The 15,550-nt window shown below is 37.4% G+C and overlaps 1 protein-coding gene across 3 annotated transcripts; it reads left to right on the forward strand.

Moving 5' to 3' along the window:
- Positions 1-239: 239 nt before the first annotated feature.
- On the forward strand, positions 240-4,735 carry LOC120087296. Of its 3 annotated transcripts, none has more exons than XM_039044245.1 (6): positions 240-813; positions 1,975-2,089; positions 2,177-2,348; positions 2,425-2,618; positions 2,893-3,037; positions 4,358-4,735. In XM_039044245.1, exons 1-5 carry the CDS (start codon positions 413-415, stop codon positions 3,016-3,018), a joined length of 1,008 nt encoding a protein of 335 aa, XP_038900173.1. In that variant the 5' UTR covers positions 240-412; the 3' UTR covers positions 3,019-3,037; positions 4,358-4,735. The 3 variants fall into 3 exon arrangements, with proteins under 3 accessions (XP_038900173.1, XP_038900172.1, XP_038900174.1); XM_039044244.1 differs by having other exon boundaries at positions 241-813; positions 4,352-4,661; XM_039044246.1 differs by having other exon boundaries at positions 241-813; positions 1,978-2,089; positions 4,352-4,661.
- Positions 4,736-15,550: the final 10,815 nt, after the last annotated feature.

Raw genomic sequence — 15,550 nt, forward strand, 5'->3', positions numbered from 1 at the left:
TCAAACATTAAAATACACATAGGATAAGACAAGACAAGACAAGACACATTGGATACATGAATACAATACAATAAACAAAAACCCCCCAAACAAATTGGTAGTGAAAGCCCTAGTCAAGAGGAGACAACCAACGTGGCAAAAAATGATTGGTCTGTTACCTCGCCCACACCACACCACCCACCCTTGTGCGGTGTACTCACAAAATTTTTTTCTTAACAAATGGACCGCTTTGTCATTTTGTCTTTCCACTCTCACAGAAAAGAGAGAGAAAGGAAGAAGCAGAGACATAAAGGGAGAGAGAAAGAGAAGCAGAGAGAGACAGAGAGAGAGTTCTTGAGAGAGAGAGAGAGAGAGAAGGACCGTTAATTTCCGTTAATATATGAAGCAATTTTGAGAGCTACAAGAAGCTAAAATGGTTACAGACCAAGAGCTTTCTCAAGCTATACAATGTCTTCTTCGCGACTCTGCTTCTGCTACAAACCCTAACCCTCTTTCTTCCTTAAACGCTGTCGTTCAGGAGTTGCAGACCAAGCTTGGCCTTGACCTCTCTCATAAGGTCGATTTCATTCATGCCCAGATCCAATTTATCCTTCGTTCTCATCCTCAACAACCCCATCCGTATCATCATCACCACCATCAACAACTACCCTCTTCGCAGAAAGACCTCTTTGCCCTTCATCAAAGCCCTAATTTCCAATCTGCGCCTTCCCCTACTTCCTCTGCTTTTCACACTTTCACTGCTCAGCTTCCGCCGGCCAAGGCGGAATCCGCCGTCTCTCCCACTGTTCCGGGTTCTGACCCGCCAAAGGAAAGGTGGGGTTCTTTTAGTTTTTTCAATTTTGGGTTTTTTTTTTTTTTTTTTTTTTTGGTTCCCTCCCTTGATATACTTGTTGTTCGTTTTGGGTGTGTATGTTTGTGCAAATCTGTTTCAGTTCTGGAGTGAAGTTGATTTCGTTCTGTTTTAGGTGCAATTCTACTGTATTGGTGGAAGGGCTTCTCGATTTCTTTGTTTATACCTTTTCCTTTTTGCAATGGTTACTTCATTAGTTCAGAATTAGGGCCGAAAAGGCAGTGAAGTTGTTTCTTTATTTGTTGTGGACTCTATTGAGAGGGTTTTGGAGTGTGTAGTTCACTAATTAGTGGCAGTTGGGTTGGGCTTAGTGTTACTCGACGTTTAAATATTGTTAATTTTCCATTGAATGTTGGCTAGCTTCTGCTTTTTTCTCTGGGTTCAAAAATTTACTCAGGATTTCTGGTCACAATGTGACTTTCTGCTTTTGTCATAGCTGTTGGAAAAGTAAATTTCCTCTTACTGATGCCTTGTCAAATGTGTGCGCATAGATATCTATTACGAGCATGTTGAGTTTTCATTTATTTTCTGTTTGTTTTCTTTAAATCGTATTATTTTTGCATTCTTGTTGCTAGTCTGATCAGCACAGCCATACACCATATATGGAAAATAAATTTCTTGGGAATTTGGAAGTTTGGATTTGTGCATCAGCACGGAAGTGGATAGGTAGGAAGTTAATTAGATGAGAGATGGAAGCTACCCTAGTTTACTGGAAATAGATATTGATATATGGCATCTACATATGAGAAGTCTTTATCATGTATATTCATTTTTCTATAAATATCACTGTAACTTTGACCTTTCAGCACACTTTTGAAAGTGAACGGCTAGCTCTTTACCAGTTTGGGCTTACTTTTATTGTGCAGTCTAGTAATGATACTTAGAGCTTGTAATCTGGTCGAATCTATTTATCAGCTGGTAGCCATAATTATGAAACATTTTGTTGTGTTCTATAGTGCTATGGAGCAGAATCTCTCTATTAGTTTTCTTTCAATGGAAGGGTGAAATATATCATTTACTGTTTTATTCACAGATTAAAATAATATATGTTCTCTAGTTCTTAGAACCCAAAGATATATCATATATGTTTTGACTGATAAAATCTTACCTTTACAACTTGAAAGCAGTACTCAAACCAAAACTAAGAGAAGAGGAGGCCCGGGGGGTCTAAACAAGCTTTGTGGTGTTTCTCCTGAACTTCAGGCTATTGTTGGCCAACCAGAATTGCCAAGAACTGAGGTTTCTATCTCTTTCTTATTTAATAATTGTTTGATTCTCAATTTTAGTACTTATGAGGTTCATATGATGGTTCTGTATTTGGTTCAGATAGTGAAACAGCTATGGGCGTACATCAGAAAAAACAACCTACAGGATCCAAGTAACAAGAGGAAAATAATATGCAATGATGAGTTGCGGTTGGTATTTGAAACAGACTGCACTGACATGTTCAAAATGAATAAGTTGCTAGCCAAACACATCATTCCTCTCGAACCTACTAGTAAGTATCCAGTTTGATGCTTCCCCATCCCCCTAATTATGGAAGAAATCAATAGTTTATTTCATAATCCTGTCAGAACCATCAAGTTCTAAGAAGGCTCGAGTGGAGAATGAATCTGCAGTTGGTGTAAAAGGTGCAGAACCCAGTATATGTCCTTCTGTGATTATATCTGAAGCTCTAGCAAATTTTTTTGGTGTCGACGGAAGGGAGATGCTCCAATCAGAGGTTCTGAGACGCATATGGGAATACATAAAAGTGAATCATCTTGAGGTTGACAAAATAAACTCTGGAAACTTTCACTTTGTTGCATGCGTATTCACTAAGTATTTAGTCTATCCATCGTAATATGAAAAACACTTTCCATGAATTTCCATCATACTTTTTGAACTTTAATACCATCTTTTCAACTTGAGAGATCATTTCTTTGAAAAATTATGCATACTAATCATGGGGTGTTGTTCTCATAACAACTTTTTTTTCCCCATTATCATTCACTTACATTGAAACGGTCTTGTACTCACATGTTTTGGGATCTTAAAAACAGGACCCTCTGAACCCGATGGCGGTCTTGTGCGATGGAAAACTTCGAGAACTGTTTGGTTGTGAAAGCATTTCTGCACTGGGAATCCCAGAAGTTTTAGGCCGCCACCATATATTTAGGAGATCATGATAGCTAATCTTCTAGGATGGTTAGTGCATTCTAACTTTCTTATATTATTAAAACTGATGTTTGATTTGATGGGCAACTTTGTATCTGCCCACTGGTGCAATTTAACCTCCTTGTTGACTTCATCATCATGCACATTTTCCAAAAGCATACTATTTGATCGATTGAAATGTCTTCTATTGTTGGAGGCTGCTAATTGATTAGCCTGTTATCACTTGTCCTTGTTGAATTTTTATGATGCAGCATGCAGGACAGCCCTTTGAAAATTATTGATAACTTCTTGGGATTAAATATATGAGAGTTTTCAGGATTTTTCTTAGTTTTATGACTGTGATCTGTAGGAACCTTCTATCGGATTCTGTTCTCATATTGGTTGCTAGGAAAGATGGCAGGATAAAGGGAAAATGGAAGGGAAGAACTTTAGAATTGATTGCTACCCCCATAGAAATTCACCTAGGACTCTAAACTGGAAACCGAAGCCCTGAAATGAAAAATATCTGCTAGAAACTGATTATTTTGATTCTCACTGTTTCATCTGGAAAGGATCAAAACGCATGTAATTCACCTATGGTATTAAAATAGGGCTTGGAAATTCAATTAGAAATAGAAAGCCAAGTTAAAAATTAGGGTTTTGGAGTCTCTTATATATATTGGTCTCCACAGAACAAATCTGAAACTTTAAAATATAAAGAAATATAGTAATTACTGCTACTCCTGAATGTATTCTTGTACAGAGTTTTCTTTTTGAGTTCATAGATACCTTATTTGATTATCCATAAATGAAGACAGCCAAAGAAGCTTTAATTTGTGCAATCATAGCTTTTCACCCTTTAAGGCCCCGTATTGTAACAATTTGGGTTTTTTTTTAAAATTTAATTTTTTTTTTTTAGTTTATAAATTAAGCTTCTAAATGCTGTTCCCACATATTATTTTGTTATCTACTTCTAGAAATATTTTCAAATCCAAGTCAAGTTTTAAAAATTAAAAGTAGTTTTTCAAAATTTGTTTTTGTTTTTGGAATTTGGATAAAGTCTTAGTAAAGTAATTGTGAGAAAATAAGCCCAATTTCAGAAACTGATAACTAAAACTAAAATTGTTATCAAATGGGCCCATGGTTATTTGAATTTCAATTGAGTGTTGTTTTCTTTTTCCCTTTTCAAAAAAAGAACCTAAGGATTAGCTTCTTTCTGACTGCTTTTTCCAGCAGTGCCAGCTGTGCTGCATACTTACTTTACCTTTGGTTGGAGAATTTGTTTCTTCTTCTTTTTCTTTTTCAAAAAGCATCGAAGAATGGATTGGCCAGCACAAACTAATGAGTTCTGATCCTTGATTGCAGTTGCAGATCGAACGGTGTTAGCGACTTACATATCGGGGCAGTGTTTGGAAAAGTCTGGTTTTTTTCACCCTTCCCTCTCTTAATGTTGTAATCAGTAATGATAATATTTTACTTTTGGATCTTATGGTAAGGTAAAGGTGTGAACTTGGGGAAGTAAGATGAAGTAAGATGGGGGCTTGTGGCAGAGTTTATTTTGCAATTGCCTGCCAAGTCCTTGGGTTTCCATTTGTCTGACTTGGTATTTAGGATAGAGTGACCCTGAGAGTTTCTAACATCCATCATACACTACAGATGATGGGTAAAGTAAAATTATGTTATGTACTCACTAGTTTGTTAAATATATATATATATATATATATATATATATGTTTTTATGTAGTAAAAGTTTATCCTTCTCTTTACTTTGCTTTCTTTTGTGTGCTGCTGCCTATATGTGGAAAAAGGCTTGCTGAGGCTCTGTTTGTTTAAGGGCGTTTTTGAAGATTCATTTCCACAGTGTTAGTGTTGGGGCATTGTGTTTCAGTTTTGTTTCTGCTTTTTTCATAAATCTTTTCAGATTGTTTCTTTCTCCCCATTTAATCATATCTTGAAGATGTGATTATTCCAAACTTGTTTGTAAAATATAGTTTAACATATGATTGACGTCTAAATCTGCTTATTCAAAATCTGGTACTCTGTTTAACTTTTACGATTCAAAATTTGATTTTTTCTTTGGGTTTTTTTTTTTTTTAAAAAAATAAAATTTGTTATTTTGAAGAGTTGGTCTATTTCCAAGAATCTTCTAGATAAACTTTTTAATTATTTTTTGCAGCAAGTTGTAATATTCTTTTTGAAACTCTACTAAAATTTGAAAAACTAGAAATGCAAGTTTTTTTTTCTTAAAAAAAAATTATTTTGAAATTTAGTCAACAGTGTTTGATGTAACACCATGTAATAAAGAAGATTAGCATGACTCATGCGTAAGGATGGTATGCACAAATCGAAAAATGGTGCTATTTGACCATTGATTAATTGCATATAATTGCATCTATATATATTGAGAGAACTAATTTGATAATTTGATGGAGTACAAACTAATAGAGCCATTTAATTAGATATTTGGATATTTTGATCAAACTTAATTTTATCCTATAAATTTTCTCTTCGTTTTTGTCCCTTATTTTCTTTTCCATCTCCTATTCCTCTTTAATAAGATTATTTTAACAAATTAAAACTAAAATGAATAGTTATCATTTCAAATATTTAAGCAACTAATCACTAATATATTTGTTATCTTTCACACTATAGATTAATGGGAAACAAGACAAATGATCATTTAATTTTTCCTTTTTTTTTTTTTTTTTTTTTTGAAAAAAGGCGAAAGGATTTCTTTTCGGAAGAGATCGTATAAGAAATATATAGACGAAAATACCCTTTGTAAAATCTAGAAAAACCAACGTTAAAATTGAAAATAACAAATTTTACCAGAGAATGCAATTATTTTAAATATATTAGGCTTGATTTACAACCATAAATAATTAATTGAGAAACTTTGGGAACTGTTCTTATTTCATGGAAATTCACAACCTGAAAAGTATGAATATTCAAAGTAGAATGGATGATTTAAAGAAGAGGAAGAACTTCAATTATCAAAAAGACTCATCTTCTACCATATAATATCAAGGAAACCAATAAGTCATTTTAGTTCTTCAAATCAGTTTGATTCCAAATAGGTTAGGAAAAAAGAAGAGAGAAATGGAGTGAGAGATTACTACTAAAACAAACTTACTAATAGTTACCGATGTTTGTTTTCGACCATGTATTTCTTTAAAACGGAAAATTTTCTCCATTATTTGTAAAATTATAATATCAATTGGGTTAAAATATCATTTTTGTCCATGTAATTTGTGTGATACTGGGACATGTGAAAATATGTATTCTTTTATTTCTGTATTTCAGGGTACATGATAGGTAAATATAAGGAGTATTTATATACGAAAGAATACCCAAGAATAGATATATGAAAACCTCAACACCCCACAAAATCTAGTCTACAAATACGTAGCAACTTAACCATACTAACAAACTTAAAATTATTAACATCCTCCCTCAAACTCAAGGCGGTAGAGTAGAGACCAACTTGAGTTTTCCAGATAGTTGACTGAAGCATATAGGGGGGAGTGCTTTAGTAAAGATGTCAACCTGTTGCTCGATCGTAGATATGACTTGAAGGTGCAGGGTGGAACTTTGAAGATGATGACGAGCAAAATGGCGGTCAGTCTCGATGTGGTTTGTCCGTTCATGGAAAACATCATTATGAGCAATCTGAATAGCACGACGATTGTCACAATGAAGAATAGTAGCAAAGGCTTGAGGAGCCTCCATGTCAACCAGAAGCCAACAAAGCCATAAGACTTCTAAAGTAGTATAAGCAAGCGCACGATATTCTAATTTTGTGTTGGAACAAGAAACAATAGTTTGTTTCTTACTCCGTTAGGAGATGAGAGAATCACCCAAATAAAACACAGTAACCTGTGGTAAATTGTCTATCAGTAGAATCATTCGCCTAGTCAACATCAGTATAGTTGGAGAGAATGAAGGAGGATTGAGAAGAGAACTAAAGACCATGTCCTTGGGTACCTTTAACATAACGCAGAATACGAAGTACAACAGTGAAATGAATAGTGCGTGGAGCAGACATGAATTGACTGACAACATGGACCGCATTGGCAATGTCTGGACGTGTCACTGTTAAGTAGATGAGAATGCCAACAAGTTGCCTATACAGAGTGGGAACCTCGAGAGGAACACCATCAAAAAAAGATAGGCGAACGTTGGAGTCTAACAGTGTTGGTGCAGTGGCAGCATCAGTGATACTAGAACATGTCAAAAGATCAAAAACATATTTCGCTTGAGATAAGTAGTACCCATCATGACATGGTGAGACCTGAAGACCAAGAAAAGAACTGAGGGGTCTCCCAGATAGCGTTGTAGATCAAATATAGAATGAGGATTGATAGCTCTAAAAAAGAGATATAATTCTTAGTTTAATTTAGGCTCATTAATAGATTTTTAATGTTAATTATCCTATTTTGTAGGTATTGTGCACTAAAGAGGTAGAACCGAGCAATTTGATTCAAATGGGCTTAATTTGAAGCAATTTGAAGGTAATTTGAGCATCTAGGCTTTAAAGGAGGAGAAATGACGAACATGCCCCTCACCGGAGCGTTGCAACCCTTGCTAACGTTTTAATGCAACACTGTAAGCAATAGGCTTTGTATATAGGCCAGCGTTGCTATTGGGGTTGATGCCCTAAAGTCTCGTGTCCTGTAATTTGTAAACAGTATATACGAACACCTATGATTATTAATATATGATATTTACTTCACATCTTATTGTTTTGCTCGGTTATTTGTTTTATTTGCTTTACCACAAACCAATAAATATAAAATCCTTGGTTATCTGTATGTGACTCAAGCATGTATATGGTGACATACAAGTAGATCATGTCTTGAGTGATAACCAAAATGGTCTGTAGTATACGGATATAGGAGGAAACCTTATCCTGGTAATGCTACGGAAGCGGCCCGCTTTGGGAATGGTTACAAATGTTATGACTTCTCACAGATGGTCTGATCCTGATCATTTGTGTTGGGGACATGCGAGCGGGGGCATCCTATACAAAGAGTTTGCATAAGACCCGACCACGAAGTGTTAACGTCTCGTTATATAACACCATTCATGACAGAGACTTCACTTCACTAGGATGACCATAGGTAACATGAACCTCAATCTTGGTGAGTTGGGAACTCTTGTCATTGGTCATTGAAGGCAGTCCTTTGATTTGTATGGGTGTGAGTGGCCAGGTCGCCGATTCAAACCTACCATTTTGGGGATTTTCTGATTTGGGAGCTGGGAACTCAACTGCACAAGATGAAATTCACTTCTTCCCCGAGGCAGGGGTAAGTAGATAAATGGCTCCCTTAAGGGCTGATTCCGGGGCTTGAACGATATGGCACCACACATCTTCTCTTGGCCCGAGAGGTGTTCACACATAGTTGGACTATGTTGTATTATTCATTAGAGGAATCAGTGGTACTTAAGGAGTGAGATATAACTATAGGGGCAAAACGGTAAATTAGCCTAGTTGTACTTAAGAGCATATGTGAAGGGTCATTGTACTCATGATTGGTTACATCCGATGGACACAGAAATATATCTGTGGTAAGAAGAGTTCAGCTGTTGGTCTTTAGTAGAATCACTAACAGGTAACGGATGGTGGATCTCGTGGCTAAAGAGTTTAGTTAGCTATTCACGTACCATTGGAGCTTTGAGCCATAGGTCCATTAGGTCACCTGGGTAGCTTGGATGAAGTTGAGAACTAGTGTTTGGATTAATTTGAAATATTCAAATTGACAAGAGGAAGTTCAATTATAGATGATATAATTGGACTGGTTAATTATATATGATATAATTGGCTAAATGTATGAGATACATTATTTTGGAGGAAATTAGATATAAATATGATTTATATCAAGTAGAGGAGAAAAATATATCAAACTATAGGATATAAATAATATGATTATATTTATTAATTAAATTAATTGATTAATTATTCGATAATTAATGGATTTATCCACGTTTGGACGTGGGAAGTGGGTTGCGATGGTTATGGTAACCGGTGGATTAAAATAAAAATCATTTTCATTTTTATCAATCGTGCATTCGTATTATCCCGCGCCCAAAAGAATCTGTGAAAGCGATCGCGAGAGCTTATACGATAGAAGCTCGTTTGTCTAAATGATCGTCTGCCTCACGTTTTCTCTAAACGATCGTATACAGTTTTCCTAAACGATCGTTCAGTCTTTCCTACACAATCGTGTAGCTCTACTATACGGTAAACATTTCCGCTATACGATAGCAGAGTTTCATCTCCCATTTGCTTATCGTCTACACGACGCCTTCTCCTCCGTCCTCTACTAAACTCACCAAAGCCCACTCTTTGGGTTTGTGACACCGAGGATACCCGGGTTTCTCTTATGGTGGTTGAAGAATCTCATACCGAGAGTTCCATGGATGGGCTTAGATCGCTCCGATTTCACAGTGACCGAAACATAAACAATGTACATTCTATACTAACAGTTATGCCTATTAAACTCATCAACAGCATGCTCAGAATACGATAAAAACATAGAGAAAGGGGTTCATACCAGAGGAATGCGATTTTCGTTTGTTTGAACCCATAGCAGCGAAAAACTCCCAACGATCTACCAGCACCCGACGAGTCTCTCGACTGTTACTGCACGATCCTAACGTACACAAACAAGGTCGAGGGGACAACACCACCATAAGGGAAATGATGCGTTATTTTATGATATGGAATTATGGATGAAATGCGATGATGAAAATGTGTTGAGCACTCAAGTTTTCTCAGTGGAATCCAAGTGTAAATCCCACTGAGTTTCCTGGTAAATTCAGGGTTAAACTCAGGGACTTGGGAAAACAATATGTGGTGGTAATTTTCAAGAAAAATTTGCGGTAACTGGTAACTCAAATAGTTGTTGGTTTTGTTGTTGTGGTAATGAAAATAAACAAATGCGGCGGAGTTCAAAAAGAGTTGATAAAACGGAAGATGCAATGAGTATGCAGTGAACGGGTTGAGAAGGGTTTCGGCTAACATTTCCTAGGATGCGTTCATGCTATGCGATCATGCAACACACATACAATAGTAAACCATCTCTCGATGCGAATGCTATGGCTTCTAATGTTAGAACACATGCGATATATGCGATAAGTCTATAGGACCTACACATAAGCCTCTATTCTTATTTATGCGATGGCATATTGACACACACAAATAAGGCGACCATATAATATCATTCCTATCTCTAGGACGCATGTGATGCAGGTTGGCAAACAGAGCTTATCTCTAAGTCCCTATCTCTTATTTATGTAGTTCAAATCTTGCTCTCTCGAGTCTAGATTCTAACCTAGCTCTCTCAAGTCTTAGGTTCTTTCTTTAGACTCTCCCTCGAGTAGCTTTAAAGGGGTGTTTGGCACAACATAACACAAGATAATCGCAAGAAATGAACTTCCTAGGTCATGTTAGCTTAGTGGTGCACGGAAATTGGAAGTCAATTTTACTTGACAACCAAATCCCGTGGACGCAGTATGCGATGCATGTTCCTAAGATATGCGTTGATAGTCATGCGTCGATGGTTATGCGTTGGAATGAAAATTGCGTTAATGAATGTATGCAATGACCATGCGTCCCGCCACAAGTTTTCTTGCATTCAAGCCAAGTATAACATGAACGCAAGTTTCTCGGGTAATCCGAGGTCGAACACAGGGACTTGTAACTATATGTTTGCGGTGATATGCATGTGGTTGTATAAATAAAAGAATGAAGGGGATGTTGCTAAGTTAATCCTACTCCTACTCCTATCTAACAGACAATGCAATGAGAATATGCATGAAAGGTAGAGATGCGACAAACCTTGACATGAAATAAATGTGTGGGAAAATAGATAAAATGCGGAGATGTTTTCATTGAAAATCTTAAGAGTAACCACAAGGGCAACCTTAGTCAGCGTCAGACTATGCAATCATGTTACAACCATACATGGCAAGTCATTTTCCAATGGAAATGCGGTACTCCTAATTCTAGGACGCATGTGTTGAATGCAAAGTGTCCATAGAGCTTATTCCTAAGTCTCTACTCTTATCCTATGCGATGATGCAAAATGCATGAAAGCTGTTGGACTTTGAATGGTTAATGTAATGTGTATACATGATGATGTGCTACAAGCTCACGTTGTCATAAACTTGTAACGCAAAATGTAATCTTATGCTGTATTGCTGCTCATGCACATTTTATGCGATACTACTTCTAGATGTATGCGTTATTAATGAAATGCTTGTAGTATGCTATGCGCTGTCACAAGTTTCCTTGCACTGAAACTAAGTATAATTCCAACGCAAGTTTCTCGAAGTGATCCAAGGTCGAACACACGGATTGTTATCGTTAGTGTGTTACATTTGTGATATATGTGACCAGTGTTTTTATAATTAATAAAGATTGTGTTTGTACAGGAAATTAAATTGCGGTAAAGTAAAATTGTGTGGATAAACTAAAGTTGCGTTAACAAAATAAAGTGCGATAAAAATAAACCTAACCTAACATGATGCAAGATACAAGATACATGATATACATGATGCTGAGTTCGAGACTGATTATGAAGTTTATACAAAGGATCGGGGTATGCGATGGCAAGGCTTAGTGGATGAATCAGAAGGAGAAAGAATAATTAGTACAAACATCGCAAGTTTGTTAATTGCGTTAAAGATATAACTAAGGTTCCGCTTTCCCTTGGCGTACACCTCTCGGTGATCAGCCACGTTCTCATATCTCTATGGTGAAACAGGGATGAACGTATGAACGCAAGGTTGCTTCCATCTCTGGAAGTACTTCTCGCTTTAGTGAACACATTCTTCAAATCCTCTCTCGATAGGCGGAATAGCATCTTCACTTCTGCTCTCACAGGTGAAGATGCCGTCTAGCATGGTTTGACTAAACTTAATTATTGCTCAATTATTGCTAATTATCCAAAGGATTAAGAAAACATCGTGGAGAAGGTGAAATATGGATAAATAAAAATAGGCAAAGAGATGGAGATGAAAATGATCATAACATTTAATTATAGAATTAAGCGTCTGATACATGGCGTGAATGATAGACTAAGAAGATTAATACAATTGATGATAAAGAGATAGAAACAAATACAGAAGAGTGTCAACGTCTTGACACAGATCTGGACGGTGGATTTGCTTGCCGGCGTGTGGAGTGGATGAAGAGAAGAGCTTCCCTTTCAAGCTTGCTCGTCTGGTAGAAGTGACCTTCGTACAGAGCTTCAATGGCAGGGATCGGAAGGATTCTTGCCCGGAGACTCACCTCTCGACCTTGTCTCTTAATTCTTCTCAGATCTACTCTGATTAGTCGCTTAACTAATCTCTCTCTCAGATCATTATATACACTTTTCTCTGTATTCAAGCATATTTTCTTAGTGGAATGGCCGGAGCTATTTATAGACCAAGCTTTGACTCTCTGCATTGTGGTCCCCACTGTATTGTTATGGCAGTTCCAGAAATGATGGAGTGAATATTCCTTCTGTTACGCAATAAATCCCTTCAGAAATGCACAACAGTCTGCTGAACGCGTAAACTAGACGATCGTTTAGAAGAATGAGATTCTATCATATAGGCTCTCGCGATCGTTCTCTTCACAAATTCTTTTGGGCGCAGGATCTCAAAAGCACGACTGAATTGATTCCTCAAAATGAAAACGATTTTCAATCTTTAACCCGCCAGTTACCTTAACCTTCGTGGCCCCCACATTCCCACGTTCATACGTGAATTAATTGCTTAATTATTAAATAATTAATCAATTAATTTAATTAATAAATATAATCATATTATATTTATATCCTATAGTTTGATATCATATATCTACTATAGTATTTTTCCTTTATTTCATATAAATCATATTTATATTTAATTTCCTCCAAAATAATGTATCTCATACATTTAGCCAATTATATCATATATAATTAACCATTCCAATTATATCATATATAATTGTACTTCCTCTTGTCAATTTGAATATTTCAAATTAACCCAAACATTGGTTTTCGACTTTATCCAAGCTATCCAGGTGACCTAATGGACCCGTGGCTCGAAGCTCCAACGGTACGTAAATAGCTGACTAAACTCTTTAGCCACGAGATTCACCATCCGTGAACTGTCAGTGATTCCACTAAAGACCAACAGCTGAACTCTTCTTACCACAGATATATTTCTGTGTCCATTGGATATAACCAATCATGAGTACGATGACCCTTCACAGATGCTTGTAAGTATAGTTGGGCCAATTTACCGTTTTACCCCTGTAGTTACATCTCACTCCTTAAGTACCACTGATTCCTCTAATGAACAATACAACATAGATGTGTATAAGAGACAGCTCCAAAATAGTGTATCTCCTACATTTATCCAATTATATCATATATAATTAACCAGTCCAATTATATCATATATAATTGAACTTCCTCTTGTCAATTTGAACATTTCAAATTAACCCAAACATTGGTTTTCGACTTTATCCAAGCTATCCAGGCTGTCTCTTATACACATCTAGATGTGTATAAGAGACAGGCTCCGAAGCAATCTGCGTGACGATCACGTCACCTCGATGCACTATCTCGCTGATCAGATGATACTTCCGCTCCTGTCTCTTATACACATCTAGATGTGTATAAGAGACAGCTATAGCTGTGAGAGCCTTCGTAAACGGGTCAGCAACATTGTGCTCCGAAGCAATCTGCGTGACGATTACGTCCCCGTGATGCACTATCTCATGAATCAGATGATACTTCCTGTCTCTTATACACATCTAGATGTGTATAAGAGACAGCTGTAGTTGTGAGAGCCTTGGTAACAGGTCAGCAACATTGTGCTCCGAAGCAATCTGCGTGACGATCACGTCAACTCGATGCACTATTTCGCTGATCAGATGATACTTCCGCTCTATGTGTTTACCGCGCTGGTGACTCCTTGGTTCTTTGGAGTTCGCCATTGCCCCACTATTATCACAATAGAGGGTAATGGGCCTAGACATATATGGAACAACTTTCAGGTTTGTCAAGAACTTCCTGAGCCAAACGGCCTCCTTAGCAGCTTCGTAAGCCGCTATGTACTCCGCCTCCATAGTGGAGTCGGTGATGCACTCCTGCTTAGTGCTTTGCCACACTACAGCTCCTTCGTTAAGAGTGAAGACTGACCCTGATGTGGACTTTCGAGAGTCCTTATCAGTCTGAAAGTCAGAATCCATGTATCTTGTAAGGATTAAATCCCTCGAACCATACACGAGCATGTAGTCCCTCTTTCTCTAAAGATACTTGAGGATGTTCTTCACTACGGTGCATTGACCCTGGCCTGGGTTAGACTGGTACCTACTGACTATGCCCACAAAATAGTAGATGTCAGGACGAGTACAGAGCATCACGTACATTAAACTGCCAACGGTAGAAGCATATGGGACCTGTCTCATCTCTTTAACTTCTTGAGGTATCTTAGGACACATTTTCTTAGACAAAGTGATTCCATGCCTAAACGGTAGTAGGCCCCTCTTGAAGTCTTGGATCGAGTAGTTGAGCAACATCTTATCAATGTACTATGCCTGAGATAGTGATAGCACTTTGTTCTTATGATCTCGAAAAATCTGGATCCCTAAAAAAACTAAGCCTCTCCCAAATCTTTCATTTGGAATTTGGTCGCTAGCCTGTTCTTAACTGCAGTCAGTAGACCTACATCATTCCCAATGAGTAGGATATCGTCTACATACAACACTAAGAAGACTACTGAAGCGTTGATGATCTTTTTGTAGACACAAGGTTCATCAACGCTTTGGTCAAAGCCATACAACTTGATCGTAGCATCAAATCATATGTTCCAAGATCGAGATGCCTGTTTCAGTCCATAAATGGATCGATTCAGTTTACAAACCTTTTTTTTGACCTTGGGCTATGAATCTCTTGGGCTGCACCATATAAATGGTCTCCTTAAGATTTCCATTCAGAAAAGACGTCTTGACATCCATTTGCCAGATCTCATAATTATAATAAGCTGCAATGGAAAGGAGGATGCGGATCGACTTTAACATGGCAACAGGCGCGAAAGTCTCCTCATAGTCGACTCCCTCTACCTGGGTATAACCCTTTGCCATAAGTCGAACCTTGAAGGTCTGTACCTTCCTATCAGCACCGCGTTTGCGCTTGTAGATCCATTTACAACCTATAGGGCGAACCCTATCAGGCTGATCTATAAGATCCCATACTGAGTTGAAGTACATCGACTCCATCTCGAGATCCATGGCCTTGACCCATTCATCCCGATCTACATCCTCCATTTCCTTCTTGTAAGACAACGAATCCTCAATGTTGCCATCTGCTACCATAGCAAGGATTTTTGTTAAACCCAGATAGCAAATGGGTGGGTTCGCAACCCTCCCACTACGTCAAGGTTCCCTCAACTCTTGAGGTGGAACCGACCTATTGGATGAACTCCCATCAACAACTCTTGTTGATGTAGCAGACTCTTCAACAACTCTTGTTGAAGTTTTAGTAGTTTCATTGGAAAGCTCACGTAACACAACTTTGCTTCGTG

The sequence above is a fragment of the Benincasa hispida genome, chromosome 9, assembly GCF_009727055.1.
Source record: "Benincasa hispida cultivar B227 chromosome 9, ASM972705v1, whole genome shotgun sequence".
NCBI lineage: Eukaryota > Viridiplantae > Streptophyta > Magnoliopsida > Cucurbitales > Cucurbitaceae > Benincasa > Benincasa hispida.